Source organism: Oncorhynchus keta, chromosome 12 (genome assembly GCF_023373465.1).
Source record: "Oncorhynchus keta strain PuntledgeMale-10-30-2019 chromosome 12, Oket_V2, whole genome shotgun sequence".
NCBI classification, from domain to species: domain Eukaryota; kingdom Metazoa; phylum Chordata; class Actinopteri; order Salmoniformes; family Salmonidae; genus Oncorhynchus; species Oncorhynchus keta.
In genome coordinates this window covers 25,887,445-25,902,770 of record NC_068432.1, presented here as the reverse complement: position 1 = coordinate 25,902,770, position 15,326 = coordinate 25,887,445, and the positions used below count along the sequence as shown (strand labels likewise).

The following is a 15,326-nucleotide window of genomic DNA, read 5'->3' as shown; positions in this document are numbered from 1 at the left end:
TTCACATTGACTTAACCAGGTATAACCCCATTGGACACATGTCAAATAATGCAGTTGGGGGCGAGCGACCTGGCTGTAGCCCTGTTATACACAATGTCTACCCCCCAAAAAAAAAGGAATTGTGGATTTGATTATGGATTGAGTTACTTGGAGTACTCTACAGGCCACTCTATACTCCTGTTGGTGTCAAATGTTATCACAGGGCAGGAACTCTCAACACTCATCTTGCCAATCCTGCCACTTTGCCAGGGGAACCAGACCATCTTTCCATGCAGGTCATTGTCACACACCCCTCACACTCCCACACCATGTCATGCTGAACTTGAAGATGTTTGGAAATCGGTATTAGCGTTAAATAATGGCTTATCAAAAAAATTGGCATTTCGTTTGATATCTTTCACCTGCTACTTTCTGTCACTTTTTTTTGTATTCACGCTCTCATTCTCTCCAACCTTCTTTCCCCAGTTCAATGTTTAGTTTTGATTTCAATTTGGTTGAGTTGTCAACTAACGTGAATTAAATGTGAAATCAACAGAGAAAATAACGTTCTTGAATTAAGGTTAACCTGAGTAAAAAACAGACAATTCCCTTACATTGATTACTTTTTGTAAATCCAATAATTTTCCAACGTTGATTAAACGTCATCACGTTTATCTTTTGTTGAAATGACGTACACATTTTTGCCCAGTTTCACCCTGTGCTTTTATTTCTTCTCTTTCCTGGCCTGAGGGTCATTGGTCTCTGTTGAAAGTGCCTGGATACTATCCAGGTCACAGTAATGTGACCAGCTGCCAGTCTGCTGCTCGTTTGGAAACATTTTACCCTTGCCATTGCACTCAAAAAAAAAAGTGTTGCGAAAGTCAAACAGCCTTATCGCTGAAGGACCAGATCCAACTCCAAGCTTTCACTGACCCTTGAATAATTAATAAGAACTGGATGACAGCTGTGTGCAAAGTTTATCCAGTGAATGAGACTTAAACACCTTTATTAAAATAAATTAACTGGTATTACAATATTCAAATAAATGAATATATGACCCTTCTGTTGAGACAGAGACATTGGGATTTTATATAAATGGAAACTTATGAAATCAGAAATACTATCATTGTGTAAACACAGTGAGTATAGTATTTTATATAGGAATCTAGAGGCCTCATAAGTGAGGATACAGTGCATCACCCTATTACATGAAATCTCCCTACAAATTCAACCTCTGACGATATGTGATAGGACATTCAACCTTAGGGCAATTCCACAGCTGAGACTCACCTTTTCATTGAACGTGTACGTCAAGCATAAACCATTGATTGAAAAGTTTAACAAACCATACACCTATTTTTTTTTAAACAATTGCCACTGAACATTTTACTAAAACACATTTACTTGAACAGTGCAGATGCAAAGTTTGGTTACAAAATGACAGCAAAATCTTAACTTTTTTATGTCACCACGTTTTCCAAAAACTTCCTGCAGAAGGAATCGGATGTCAGCTGTGATATGACACTTTGAATTTGAAAAAGACTATTTTGGTTATTGAACTACAGTACATGAAGTGGATCAACACCCGGTAACAGAATGATGGTAACGGAATGACATAACGGGTCCCTGATCTGTACTATTCAGAAATGCATAATTGTTCATGTCATTCTCTTCATGGTGATGTATCCTAAATAGGTACAGTAAGGTAGAAAAATGTAATATCCTCCTTTGCATGTTTGGGTATTATCCTACACACTGGCTATTATACTAATGAGTCCCGCCTCCAAACAAGAACAAATAGAGTACAGTCCAGTAGATTATACTGTACTCTACTTTTCTTTACTATACTCTACTCTACTCCACTCTACTTTTCTTTACTTTACTGTACTGTGCTCTACTGCAACTGTTTGTGAGAACTATTGCAGTCATTCTCTTACTGATTTTTGTTTTTGGTCACTCTGTTACACGTTATAATGTGACATGTTATCTCTTAATAATTCATAAACAAAATTGTTATCAGTGAAAACACAAACTGATTGGTAAGTCCATCTCCTGGCTAGCTGAAGAGGTCCATCAGCCCCTCTTGGGCTACAATACCTATTTTGCCAGTTGGCCTGGACCCTTTTTACTGCCGGTTCGGAACCCCACTGATCCTTCACGACTGGACTACTGACGTAATCTGCCAGAGGGTGTTCTTCCACTGGCTACAATGTCGCGACATCCTCTGAATGCACATCTGCTAGCCTGCTAGCCACGGCCCGCTAGCTGTCTAGAGCATATTGGACTGTTAGCTGAATAGGTCCATCGACCAATTTCTTGGGCCACTATACCTATTTTGCCAATTAGCCTGGACCTCTTTTACTACACGGAGCCCTGCTTATCCATCACGACTGGACTACCGATGTAAACGCACAAGGAGGCTATAACAGACTTCTTCCGTCGAGACATCCTCTAAAGCCCTTCTGCTAGCTTGCAATCCCCGGTCCGCTAGCTGTCTGAATTGCCGTGTCTCTAGCCAGCCTAACTACTCACTGGACCCCTATGATCACTCGGCTACGCATGCCTCTCCCTAATGTCAATATGCCTTGTCCATTGCTGTTCTGGCAAGTGATTATTGTCTTATTACACTGTAGAGCCTCTAGCCCTGCTCCATATGCCTTAGCTAACCCTCTAGTTCCAACTCCCACACATGCAGTGACATCACCTGGTTTAAATTATGTTTCTAGAGACAATATCTCTCATCACTCAATGCCTAGGTTTACCTCAACTGTATTCACATCCTACCATACCCTTGTCTGTACATTATTCCTTGAATCTATTCTATCGCGCCCAGAAACCTGCTCCTTTTACTCTCTGTTCCGAACGTACTAGACGACCACTTCCTTTATCCTACTCCTCCTCTGTTCCTCTGGTTATGTAGAGGTTAATCCAGGCCCTGCAGTGCCTAACTCCACTCCTACTCCCCAGGTGCTCTCATTTGTTGACTTCTGTAACTGTAAAAGCCTTGGTTTAATGCATGTTAACATTAGAAGCCTCCTCCCTAAGTTTGTTTTATTCACTGCTTTATCATACTCTGCCAACCCGGATGTCCTAGCCAATCCTGGTTTAGGAAGACCACCAAAGACCCTGACATTTTTGCATCCTGCAGCACAAACTCAAAAAAGTTCTGGGACACTGTAAAGTCCATGGAGAATAAGAGCACCTCCTCCCAGCTGCCCACTGTTTCCTAGCTTAAGTGCAATGTCACCACCATTAAATCCACTATAATTGAGAATATCAATAAGCATTTTTCTACAGCTGGCCATACTTTCCACCTGGATACCCCTACCCTGGTCAACAGCCATGCACCCCCCACAGCAACTCGCCCAAGCCTCCCCCATTTATCCTTCACCCAAATCCAGATACATGTAGCTGATGTTCTGAAAGAGCTGTAAAATCTGGACCCCTACAAATCAGCCGGGCTAGTGAATCTGGACCATCTCTTTCTAAAATTATCTGCCAACATTGTTGCAACCCCTATTACTAGCCTGTTCAACCTCTTTTTCGTATCATCTGAGCTTTCCAAAGATTGTAAACCTGCCGCGGTCATCCCCCTCTTCAAAGGGGGAGACCCTCTAGACCCAAACTGCTACAGATCTATATCTATCCTACCTTGCTTTTCTAAGGTCTTCGAAAGCAAAGTTAACAGATTACCAACCATTTCGAATCCCACCTTACCTTCTCCGCCATGCAAACTGGTTTCAGAGCTCGTCATGGGTGTACCTCAGCCATGCTCAAGGTCCTAAATTATATCATAACCACCATCGATAAGAGACAATACTGTGCAGTTGTATTCATCGACCTGGCCAAGGCTTTCGACTCTGTCAATCACCACATTCTTATCGGCAGACTCCACAGCCTTGGTTTCTCAAATGACTCCCTCGCCTGCTTCACTAACTACTTTTCTAATAGAGTTCAGTGTGTCAAATCGGACCTCTAGCAGTCCCTATGGGGGTGCCACAGGGTTAAATTCTCGGGCCAACTCTCTTCACTGTATACATCAATGATGTCGCTCTTGCTGCTGGTGATTCTCCAATCCATCTCTACGCAGACGACACCATTCTGTATACTTCTGGCCCTTCTTTGGACACTGTGTTAACTAACCTCCAGACAAGCTTCAACGCCATACAACTCTCATCCCGTTGCCTCCAACTGCTCTTAAATGCTAGTAAAACTAAATGCATGCTCTTCAACTGATTGCTGCCTGCACCTGCTTGCACGTCCAGCGTCACTACTCTGGACTGTTCTGACTTAGAATATGTGGACAACTACAAATACCTAGGTGTCTGGTTAGACTGTAAACTCTCCTTCCAGACTCACATTAAGCATCTCCAATCCAAAATGAAATCTAGAATCGACTTCCTATTTCGTATACAAAGCATCCTTCACTCATGCTGCCAAACATACCCTCGTAGAACTGACTATCCTACCGATCCTCGATTTCGGCGAGTCATTTACATAATAGCCTCCAAAACTCTACTCAACAAACTGGATGCAGTCTATCACAGTGCCATCCGTTTGTCACCAAAGCCCCATATACTACCCACCACTGCGACCTGTATGCTCTCATTGGCTGGCCCTCGCTTCATATTCGTCGCCAAACCCACTGGCTCCAGGTCATCTACAAGTCTTTGCAAGGTAAAGCCCCGCCTTATCTCAGCTCACTGGTCTCCATAGCAACACCCACCCGTAGCACGTGCTCCAGCAGGTATATTTCACTGGTCACCCCCAAAGCCAATTCCTCCTTTGGCCCCCTTTCCTTCCAGTTCTCTGCTGCCAATGACTGGAACGAACTGCAAAAATCACTGAAGCTGGAGACTCATATCTCCCTCACTAACTTTAAGCACCAGCTGTCAGAGCAGCTCACTGATCACTGCACCTGTACATAGCCCATCTGTAAATAGCCCATCCAACTACCTCATCCCTATACTGTATTTATTTATTTATCTTGCTCCTTTCCACCCCAGTATCTCTACTTGCATATCTATCACTCCAGTGTTTAATTGCTATATTGTAATTAGTTTGCCACCATGGCCTATTTATTGCCTTACATCATTTGCACATGCTGTATAGACTTTCTAATGTATTATTGACTGTATGTTTATTTATTCCACGTGTAACTCTGTTGTTGTAATAATAATAATAATAATAATAATATAATAATTGTATGTGTCGAACTGCTTTGCTTTATCTTGACCAGGTCGCAGTTGTAAATGTGAACTTGTTCTCAACTAGCCTACCTGGTTAAATAAAGGTGAAATAAAATGTAAAAAATAAAAAATAAGTAATGACTCTTTGCTTTCATTTGACATGCTCCTCCTATAAACTGCACATGTTGGTGCTCATGGGTCCTTTTACATGGAAATAACCCTTACACAAGTCTCAAATCTCCCTGACAGATGTCACTTCAAATCCTCTTGACAGAAGTGAAGAAGTGTGGCTCTAGGATAATTATACTAGTCCCCTGTTACCATGTCCTGAGGAATGGAATATGCAAGTAGGCTACCATCTGAAAGAATTGGACATATTGAGCACTTAAACAGTGTACATTTTATATTTTAAAAAACACAGATTTTTATTTTGTAAAATATTTGCAGACATTACATTTTTATTAAGATGGGAAATAAGTAAATAAGTGCGGGATGGGCACATACTCAATACAGTCGTTTGCATGAAGGCAAAGATTTTTCCATATCTTGGCGAAGAATGTCCATATCAATTCATTGGTTTGCTTGTCTTCTTTAGTTTGGTCTGGATCCTTCAGTTGGTTATGGCAGTAAAGGTTTATCTGTTTGAGGAAAGTCAAGTGAGAGGATTTGGTGGTGCAACGCAAAAGGTGGTTTAGAAGCCTCTCTCCCCTCTCTTTTCTCTCCCTCTTCCCTCTCTCTCTCACTCCTGGTTGTGAGTTCTGCTCAGACGAAGCTAAGGTGTTGGTTCTCTGGCACTCCGTACTTGCCCTTGTGCTCCTCAAACAGCTGGCTGAGTTCTTCTGTGTAGAGCTGATGGAGGGCATCCAGCTCTTCCTCTGTGGGCTTTTCATTCTTCTCCACTCTGATTGGCCGTCCCACTGTGGAAAGGTCAAAGGGTATGCATGATGACATCACATTCAAATATAGGTTACTGTAGTAGTGCATAACGTGCAAAAATGTATTTGCTTTTTGGATATGATTTTTATTGAAGGTATTTGTTTCACATAATTTGATGGCATTTTCAAGTTGGGATTGCCAAATAGATGTACACAGTGCCAGCCACTGTTGCTGAGAGGTTGCAGCCAACTGATGAAATCAAACTATCTAGCAAGTCAAATATATCCAATGGGCAAATGTGTCCCTCTCTGCCAGATAGTTTACTGCCAAAAACAACAATTGCCTTTGCAACAGTGCCTTTAAGCTAGAGAAAAGGATAAATAAATTGGGTAGATATAGTGAACAGCTACTGATAACCCCTCTGGCTTCAACTGGCAAGGCCCAACATTTCTAAAACCTTGCTTAGTTATCTGGTCTACTTAAGTATGAAATTGGAACATTGTCCTAAGCAGTAATTCAGAGTGACAGTGAAGATCAGACAGTGACTCACCCACAGTGTTGATGGGCTTCCTATAGGGTATGATACCAAAGCTGTACTGGAAGATGCCCCGCGCATGGAAGAGGGGCAGAGAGATACCCATGATGCTCTGCAGCTTGTCCTGAATCCAGCGGAGACAGGTGCCTCGAGGGTTCCCCACCTGGTCAAACAACTCGTTCTCTCCAAAGGAGAAGACTGGCACCAGATGGGCACTACGGAGGGAATGGGTGGAGGAGATGAGGAGGGGAGCGGAGCAGAGAGGTGAGGTGAGTTGAGACAGGAGTTTTGTTACGGTCATCTCTATGAGTTTGCAAGGTACAGTATATTTGTAGAACGCAGACCCATGCAGTTTCCATTTCACTACTAGGTGTTGAAGTTATTCCTAAACTACTCTACTATTGAAATTCACAAGCAGTCATGTAAAACACGTGATTTGAGCAAGCTTTGTGTATCCCACAAAATAGGTTGTGAGCGACTGTAGCTGGACTTGCTGTATAACCAGCAAAGTCAAGGGAAAACTGAATTGTGTAACACTGGTGTCACTTGACTTGTCCCTCTGCATGTCATACAGTGCTTGCACGCGGCCAATAGAAATTCCCAAAGGGCTTACACAAGTCACTATTTCAGGAAGCTGCCCACAAGTACACACTGTAGATATTCATATCAAACTATGATGAAGTGATTGATACAATTGAAGTCCCTTGTGCAACCATGAGAATAGTTACAAGATTTCATCAGAGACAAAGATAATAAAATGTCCTTCTCCCCCTCTGGCACTGGTCTTACCCATGTTCCATTGCCAGTTTGACGAAACCTTTCTTATTGGCCAAGAGAATGTTGAAAGCGCCAGGGCGTGCATCCAGGGCCTCGGGGGCTCCTCCCACTGCTATAACAACGGCATTCCCACCTCCCTGTCGACGTAACAGATAGCTGGCACTCTCCTTGTCCGAGGGAATTAGACCTGGGAAATACATTAGACTCACAAGTCAAGTGTCCGTAACAGTGGGGAGGAAAGTTTGGTACACTATTCTTCACTGTCGAACGATGATCAAACACAAAGATGTTAATTTGCATCATGCTGGTTGTCCCCAATCAATCAACTAGTGAATCCGATATATTTATATTACCATCGTCTTTACAGCAACATACATTGAGCATATCAAACATTCGGGACACCCTCTGAATGGCACACATACATAATCCATGTCTCAATTGTCTAAAGGCTTAAAAATCCTTCTTTAACTGGTCTCCTCCCCTTCATCTACACTGATTAAAGTTGATTTAACAAGTGACATCAATAAGGGATGATATCTTTTCACTTGAATTCACCTGGTCAGTCTGTCATGGAAAGAGTTCTTAATGTTTTGTAAACTGTATGTCAAAGTGTTTCACAGTAACCCGGCCTTGACCTAACCCCAACCCCACTAACCTGCCATCATGATGTAGTCTCTGAAGAAGGGGGCTCTGAACCAGAGAGGCAGCATCAGCAGGAAGCTGTCAAGGCCAGGGAACAGCTTCCTGAAACCCGTAGCGTACGTACAGAAGTTAATGAAGGCTCCAGCCACCAGCACCCCATGGGGATGGAAACCAAGGATGTAGTTCTTCCCGGGGTCCAAGTCTGCTGTCTTCACCAGCTGCAACACACAGGGGTTTCACTTGTGAATTCAATAGTCATAATAGTTATGCAGTTATATACTATACAGTAAACAGGGTGCATCACATTCATTTCTAAATCTGAATCTTTGTGAGAGATTTTCTGAAACGTTTCAAAGATATATTGAATGCCATACTCTCTAGGAGGCCTATGAATTGACATCCAGGTATTTGGCCTATATCTTCATGTCATGTGTATCTTCATCACGTGTCACCTGTGTGAGTTCTAGTTGTTGTTCGCCTGCCTCCACAGAGGCTGTGAGTAGAGACTATCCTGCCTCTAACCAGTATTAACCAGTGTCGCCTGTCTCTTTGCACGGGCAGATAGGAGATAAACAGGAGGAAGGATCATGCCTGTTGTCTCCCTTGATAGGATGGTCACAGGTTCTGGATGGGGGCAAAGTTTCTTGTTAGCTAGCCATGTGCCGGGAATGTTATGCCCATACACGCCAAACCAAAGCTGCTAAAACACTTTTTGTATCGACCTCAGTGTTTGAGATTAGCAGTTCAAGGCCAATGAGCTCCAATAATCAAGTCCCCACCTATTAGTTATAGGGCTACGCTAACCTCTCACTAGCAAAACGAGGGTAGTCATAGTAAACACTAAGCAGGCTTTGGGTGGGATGCATTGACTTAATGGATTGAGATGATTCATTCAAGGATGAACCACCAATTGTTAATAACCCGTTTGACCTTCTCTCGTTCCTTCTCTTGTTTGTCTGTAGTCCTCTGTCTAATCATGAGATTTTGCTGTTTCCAAAAACAGATTACAGAATTAGTCAAGCTCTAAGACTAAATATGCCAATAATATTTCTGATTCTGTTGTCTGGGGCCATGCAGTCCTCGGATGTCTGGAGGTATATGGCTGACCCCAATATCTCAGCGTGGGGAATGCATGTTTGGGAGTGTACTGAATGTATATTGGGGAATGAAGCTTTATCCGAGTTTGGCTTATTGGCCAACAAAGATGTCGTATGAGTGAGAATGGAGCACTAGTCATTGGTTGCCATAGAGAGAGAACACTAGCCAATTATTATTTTGGTCTGTACTGGAGACAGCCTCTATTTTTATCAGCTCCTGTTCCTCCATGTTTACAATCAAAATGGGTGCCCACTCCTATGCCCGCTGATACAGTGAACATATTTTTCACATAATCTCCCACTCATGCTTGATATACAGTAACCTAAATCATATTTAACTCTACCATTTGAACTCAGCAGAGGTTTTAGGCATGTTGTTGGATCTTGACTTGGAGTTGGGTCCAAACATGACAAAAAGTGTATACATTCTCCAAATTCAAAGAGATGAGAGGAGTCTGTGTCTATAAACTATAGTCACTTGTTTTCAGTTTGCATGTCGGGGTGCAGGCGGAGGAAATGACGCTGTCATTAGGGATGGTAGTGGAGAACCAGACCTCAGTGAAACCGATGACACCCTCTGAAGGACACTGCTCTGTTCAGACTAACATTTGCTCTTTATTCCAGGCTTAAAAATGCATGAAGTCAGATGCTCCGTCGTCATTTAGGGCATAATACAGGGGAAATTACATTCCAGGTTTGAATAAGTGATCTTTGTTTGGTACTTGGTATCTGGTTATGTTTAATGTACTGTATCTTTTCTTGAGAAATGAAGGAAAGTCCATATGAACTAACAATGATGATGCTCGTTGACTGTAAATTCCCGTGTGGAATCGATCTGTGTAAATTCACAATGTGGCATTCAGAACCAATTCATGTTTTGCTTGAGGGAGACATTACTCTCTCTAATACAGTTTTTCTCAGTGGTGTAGTGAAGGGTATACGCAAGTTTACGTCATAAACCCACTTATTTTTTTCTGCGTGCATTGCGTACACTCACTTCTTAATCCCCATGATGCATATCAAAGTAGTGTAGTGGAGGCATGTGCCATATAAGTTAATAAGGTTGATGGAACAGATCAGAATGTTTAGCTTAAAGTGTTGATAAACTATACATTTTAGGCATAGCAATGTGCACACGGCGGTAGGCCTACATGCAAATATAACAAAAAGCAATTTGCGGGAAAACACCATTCTAAAATGTGCACCACACATGCAAACAGTTTCATGGACGGAAATATCGTTAGAAATATAGAAAGAGGGAAGAACTATCATGGGTTGCTAATATGACTAGGATAACAGGATAATGCCTTTGGCTGCTAGACAATGAAAGAAAGTTGACAGAAAACCAATAGAACGCATCCGAGGAAGTTTTTATAAAGTAATTGCCTCTATAGGCTACTTTGAAGCAAGTTAAGACATGCCTCATAATATAAAGAAAAAAGTCCAGGTTTCAAACAATTAAAGAACAATAAAAATATAGCAATCCTAGCCGTCTTCTGGTAGATGGAAAGGCTTTCCCAATAACCTTCTCAATGAAATGTTAACTAGCTACAAACTAGCCTACCTGTCAGAATGATATCATGATTATTTGCATCAATCCAGTGGCCATTTGACCACCAAAAAGTGGTCTCTGGATGTGGTATAAACTTTGTTGTTAAGGTTTACATTGGTATGTCCCACGTAGACTGTCCTTTGAGATTTAAACATCTCTGAATAAGATAAACACTACATTTATCTGAGGCTAATTTCTAGGTCATCTGAAAATACCAATTTTATCTTTGATTACGATGATCAAAAGAAGCTTTAAAAAAAAGAGACACTGTCACTCACTTCAAGCGAAAAAATAGGTCTATATCAAATCAAATTTGTCACATACACGTGTTTAGCAGATGTTATTGCGGGTTGTTGCGAAATGCTTGTGTTTCTAGCGCTAACAAAATAACACAAAAACACCAAAATACTGCAAAGTTTTCTAAGAGCTAGAAGCATGGGAGAACTGTCGGCTCCATTTGTATTACTGTCAGAACAACAATCATTGTTTTAACAATGGCAAAGAATTTATAATTACTCATGTGACCCGATTGAAAATTTGAAATCATTTATAGTAGACAACGTTCTGCATTGTAACTGGAAGGAGAAATACACTGCTGGGCCATTTTGTTGTTGATGTTCACATGCTTATCAGTGCTTATTAGTACACAACAAAGTGCAAATTCTAACCAAGGGCAAGAGCGTGGACCCATCTCAGCAGAAACAGTTCTTAGGATAAGACCATCAAATCAATTCCAACATATCTCTCAGCAGAACTTGTCTCTCTATGCACAATCCCTATTCCACCACTAGATGGAGACATCAACTAGCAACAGCTGTGGAAGGGCCCATCCCTCCCTCGTGTCAAAAAACATGCACTGACCTGAGCCCTGCTCTTTTATTGATAAGCCCCCCAAATAATACAGACACAAACACTTATATGTATTTTTCTGGCATCACTCCTAAGCTGAGACCTGACAAAGAATGAGATCTGACAGCAAATGAGCCAATTCCAGTGGGATCAGAATGGGCAGCAGGAGGATGTGGCTATCATGCGGAGGGAGCATACATACCTCCACACAACAAGAGACCTCATTCTATAATTGGCATTATCAGTTGCACTGTCTGGCTGGGCCCTGCCTGCTCCTGTATAGAGATAAGGGCTGAGGAGCCACTGCCAGATCGCTGGACTCATCCACTCTAGCCTCCAGTGAAAATAACACAGGGGGGATTTGAGATGAGGATGATAGAGTTTACTGGTAGCAAGAGATGTTGGGAGATACTGCCTGACCTCTAACCAATAAATAGAATAAAGGACTTTACATGTCCATAGTATATGCCCTCCCACAGAGAATGTATGAGAATGGTCTGGATTTATATTAAACATGTATTCTCAACTAAACATTAAAAAGATGACAACTCTACACTACAGTTCTGACAACAGCAGCTTGCAGTAAAATCTGTAAAGTCAGTAAAGTCATCCCACCTTGACAGGGAAGTAGTCTCTCATGTAGTCCCAGACACGTAGGTGGCACAGGAAGTGGAACCTGCGGCCCCCCTTAGACGGCGTTTCCCAGTCGACGAAAAACCAACAGGCATACAGCACGCTGATCAGCCAGAACCGTGTGAACATCAACACAAAGAACATCATGATGCAGCATGGCGCTGGAGTAAGACGACCAATGCAGAGAGACAGACGGACAGAGACACACACATAAACATTAGTCAACTGGGAATATTAGTGTTAAAAATCTATTTCACAGAAATGGAATACATGTATTTAGTTTTCTATGTGATTTGTTCGTTTGTATGAGAAAACAGTGGAAGTCTATAAGTTGGGGTGACTTGAGGTTGATAGAGCAGCTTTATGAGGTGAAGGGCACTGCACTATTAGGTTACAACTTAACCTGCTGACACACTGAGCAGCAGAGGGACATGGAAGAGAGAAAAAGCCAGGGAGGGGTAGAGAGAGAGAGACCTTCTATGCTAACCAAGAATTGTACTACAACTCAAGCCATGAGTTTGACCACGTGACTTGAACAGATGAACCAATAACTAGGACCCAGAGTTTCTTGGTCATGAAAAACCAACACCAGGCAGTGAGTTCCCTCTTGTCCACTAGGTAACACTGATGTATCCACTGATGTATCCAATCCCTCTATGGGAGAATAAAAAGTGTGGATGGCCTAATGGACAAATCTATTGTGACACACACTGGCATGATATCATGCACGGAAGACCATGGAGGTGTCTCCACTGTCGGACACATGTTATGTAAGAGTTAGTAAAGAGTAACTTAAGGCAGTGTCTTCTGCATGCACTTTCTTTGGTCCGTTTCAGGCACAACTCCATGGACTCATGGAAGTCAGCCAGCAGTGAGCCTGCCTGGCAACTCTCATAGAATTTGATTTCAGCTTCTCCACACCGAACAACCCATTAAATAAACAAAACTGTAAATGAGCCTCCCCACTTGTTACACAATTAGGAAGAAAGACTAACACCGTTGCACAGCACACAAACACACATAGACAGGTCAGGACAAACAGAGCAGAGACACAGACACTCACCCAGGCCCAGAAAGGAAAAGACCCACTGCAGCACTGAGGCCATCTGCAGTCTCCTGGTTAGGGGCACGTCAGTAGGGGCAAATTGGATCTTCATGGTGAGGAACTGGAGAGAGCCGAGAGCTAGGCAGTGCAGGCAGATGGGAGGGTGAGGTCTGGGACTAGTACACCCAGGAGAGGAGTGAGCAAAGAGAGTCCAAAGTCTGCCTCTCTCCCTCTTTCTTTAGTCTTCCTATCGTTTTATCTCTGTACTCCTTTTAATGAATGGGTTGATTACTCAACCCATATCTATAGCTTCAAGAACTTTGATCTTGCTGTTACTGAGCAGCTATAAATGCCCTTCACTTTGAACAATAAACAAAGTAAAGTTATTGTACAGTGAGTTGTCAGCAACAATAGTGTGAAATGAGCCAGTGTACTTATAGATACTGCATACTTTGACAACCTGTAGCCAATCAATATCTAAATTAGTTTTCCATTGTTTTTGTCTTCTGGTGATTGAACCTCTTGATATTCTGCTGTTCACCAATCAGTGCTCAGCCCCAATACGTTTTATCCAGGTGCTTATAAAAAGGGATTTGAGCAGTTGATTCACATTTTGGTCACTTAGCAGACACTCTTATCCAAAGCATCTTACAGGAGCAATTAGAGTTAAGTGCCTTGCTCAAGGGCACAGACAGATTTTTCACTTAGCAGGTGTGGGGATTCGAACCAGCGACTTTTTGGTTACTGTTCAACGCTTTTAACCGCTAGCAGCCAACCTAAAGAGAGATTAGCCCTGTGCTATCAATCATTCTTTTCGGTGGTTTATATGATTAATTATTGATTGTGACTTTTCCATTTTCACATCATGTTGATTAATGGATGACTATCTATTACACCATAAACAGAAGAAAATCTGACATATCATAACTTTGAGGGAATATATTTGATGTCACTGATAACTATTCCTGTGAATACCATTCCTTATTTTTATGCTCTCACCAGCAATTTGGTACAAATAACCCACTGGGCACACCACGTAATTTCAACACGGATAATTGTTTAATATTTGGTTGAGACATTGATCAATGAGATTACAACCAATATTCACTAACTTTTAAAAAAGGCAAAAGTGAGTTGAATTTCCAATGCATTATCACTATGCTTTCAACAATCTAAAAGTACAACCAAATTCCAACGGAAAAACAATGTCTGATTTTTGGTTTAGATGTTACCCAAATGTCTATCACTGTACTTTCAACCATTTAAAAGCACAGCAAAGTTCAAATGGATATACAATGTCAGATATTTTGTATATTTATAGAACAGATTGTGTTATCACTGTGCTTCACCTAATAGCACAACCATATGTCCTGGATTGCAGTTGAGACTACATTAAAAGTGTACGGCACAAGTGATGAATGATGTTCAAGATTTCTGCATAGATAATTAAAGCAATTGTGAAGATCTCCACCGACCTAAGATGATCTATGCATGCTATCTTGAATATGCATGCTTTATATGATTACATAAGAATATGTTTATAGTTACCGTAACCTCAAAATGTGGCCATGGGTGAGTTACTCATTTTGAGGTTGAATGTTACATTAGTTTGTAAGATAGACTTTACTTTAGGCCATTCGCTGTATTAAAAAAGTAATATTGAATTGTGTTTGGTTGACAACACAATTTAAAGGATATGTACAGTTGAAGTCGGAAGTTAACATACACCTTAGCCAAATACATTAAAACTCAGTTTCACAATTCCTGACATTTAATCCTAGTAAAAATGGTTGTTTTAGGATCAACACTTTATTTTAAGAATGTGAAATGTCAGAATAATAGTAGAGAGAATGATTTATTTCAGCTTTATTTCTTTCACCACATTCCCAGTGGGTCAGAAGTTTACATACACTCAATTAGTGTTTGGTAGCATTGCCTTTAAATAGTTTAACTTGGGTCAAACATTTCAGGTAGCCATCCAAAAGCTTCCCACAATAAGTTGGGTGAATTATGGCCCATTCCTCCTGACAGAGCTGGTGTAACTGAGTCAGGTTTGTAGGCTTCCTTGCTCGCACACACTTTTTCAGTTCTACCAACAACTTTCTATAGGATTGAGGTCAGGGGTTTGTGATGACCACTCGAATAACTTGAC

The 15,326-nt window shown here is 41.5% G+C and overlaps 1 protein-coding gene across 1 annotated transcript; it reads right to left on the bottom strand.

Moving 5' to 3' along the window:
- Positions 1-5,567: 5,567 nt before the first annotated feature.
- On the bottom strand, positions 5,568-13,406 carry LOC118391172 (2-acylglycerol O-acyltransferase 2-A-like). The gene is made up of 6 exons (XM_035782278.2): positions 13,193-13,406; positions 12,112-12,290; positions 8,012-8,216; positions 7,369-7,543; positions 6,595-6,794; positions 5,568-6,085 (listed from the first exon to the last, which is right to left on the bottom strand). Exons 1-6 carry the CDS (start codon positions 13,284-13,286, stop codon positions 5,931-5,933), a joined length of 1,008 nt encoding a protein of 335 aa, XP_035638171.1. The 5' UTR covers positions 13,287-13,406; the 3' UTR covers positions 5,568-5,930.
- Positions 13,407-15,326: the final 1,920 nt, after the last annotated feature.